Source organism: Limulus polyphemus, unplaced genomic scaffold, assembly GCF_000517525.1.
Source record: "Limulus polyphemus unplaced genomic scaffold, Limulus_polyphemus-2.1.2 Scaffold11176, whole genome shotgun sequence".
Classification (NCBI taxonomy): Eukaryota; Metazoa; Arthropoda; class Merostomata; order Xiphosura; family Limulidae; genus Limulus; species Limulus polyphemus.
This window is the reverse complement of record NW_013676786.1, coordinates 13,840-15,453: the sequence shown is the minus strand read 5'-3', so window position 1 is coordinate 15,453 and position 1,614 is coordinate 13,840. Positions and strand designations below refer to the sequence as shown.

Genomic DNA, 1,614 nt, shown 5'->3' with positions numbered 1-1,614 from the left:
GTTTAACATGAAAGTTCATCTATGTCTGATTATGTGTACCTGTTTAACATGAAAGTTCATGTATGTCTGATTATGTGTACCTGTTTAACATGAAAGTACATGTATGTCTGATTATGTGTAACTGTTTAACATGAAAGTTCATGTGTCTGAATATGTATACCTCTTTAACATGAAAGTTCATGTATTTCTGATTATGTGTACCTGTTTAACATGAAAGTTCATGTATGTCTGATTATTTGTACCATCTTAACATGAAAGTACATGTATGTCTGATTATGTGTACCTGTTTAAAATGAAAGTTCATGTATGTCTGATTATGTGTACCTTCTTAACATGAAAGTTCATGTATGTCTGATTATGTGTACCTGTTTAGTAGTAAAATCTAGTCGAGCTCTTCGTTTACCGGCGTTAACTTGGAGCGCTGTACGCGTTTCTCGTCCAATAGGAGTTGAGGCTGATGTTGTCGATTTCAGAATTAGACGCATCTCGAGCTTCGTACTTGGTCCGTTTGAGAGAAACTCCTTCTATAAAAGATAACGTATGTAGAAATGATTTCTCAGTTTACGTGAACAAATTGTGGTAAGTTTTATTAACCCTGGACAAACAATATTCAATAGTTGTAAGTTGTATAATCCAATTATTGTTTGTACAGACGAGAGTAAGAATTGTTAAAGGGGTCATGGCTGAGATAGCGGGGGTTTGGAGATGTAAAGACATTAATACAAACTTGACAAGCTGTGAATACGAAGATAACAAAACTAACGAGACTACAATCTTACCCGATTACTTGACCTTTAATGAAGAAAGTATGAGGGAAATAGCTGTGTATAGTATACTGTTTGTCATAGCCGCGACCGGTAACCTCCCGGTCTTTATCAGCTTGCTCAGGAATCGCCAGCGAAAATCTCCCGTCAAACTAATGATGTTAAACTTGGCTGTTGCGGATCTTATTGTTACGTTTGTGATGATCCCCCTCGAAATTTCCTGGCGTATCACAGTCGAATGGATCGCAGGAACTCTGATCTGTAAGATTATGCTTTTCCTTCGAGCGTTTGGACCTTATCTGTCATCCATGATACTTGTCTGCATCAGCTTGGACAGATATTTCGCCATTGTCCATCCTCTGAAACTTAACGACGCCAAGCGGAGAAGCAAGGTAATGCTAGCGTGTGCTTGGCTTACGAGCCTCATCTGTGCTGCACCTCAGGTGAGTTTTATATTAAGAACCGAGTGATTTAGATAAACCATATGTTGAATAAAATGAAAACTCCACCATGATCAGTGCACATTACACCCTTGAGATTATGAACGAATCACCTTATAGCGTAGAGAGGATTTCTTCTTAACGTTTCGTTGAAACAGCGTAAAAACTGTTCAAGTAGTCGTTATTAAAGTGAGGATAATGATGTGTAGCAAGTTTAATCCACCTTACAAAATGGCAAAGTAGGTTTTAGATCAGTCACTTCCGGTTGTAGTCGGTTTGTCTGCTCTTCCGGTTAGGGTGGGGAAAATGATGTGTAGCAAGTTTAATCCACCTTACAAAATGGCAAAGTAGGTTTTTAGATCAGCCACTTCCGGTTGTAGTCGGTTTGTCTGCTCTTCCGGTTAGGTGGG

General features: G+C 38.8%; 1 protein-coding gene across 1 annotated transcript; it reads left to right on the top strand.

The window, feature by feature from the left end:
- Positions 1-679: 679 nt before the first annotated feature.
- On the top strand, positions 680-1,207 carry LOC106476667 (gonadotropin-releasing hormone II receptor-like; the record flags this gene model as incomplete). Its single annotated transcript, XM_013937306.1, has 1 exon — positions 680-1,207. A coding segment is annotated over exon 1 (528 nt), but the record flags the coding sequence as incomplete, so codon positions are not given.
- Between the last annotated feature and the right edge of the window lie 407 nt (positions 1,208-1,614).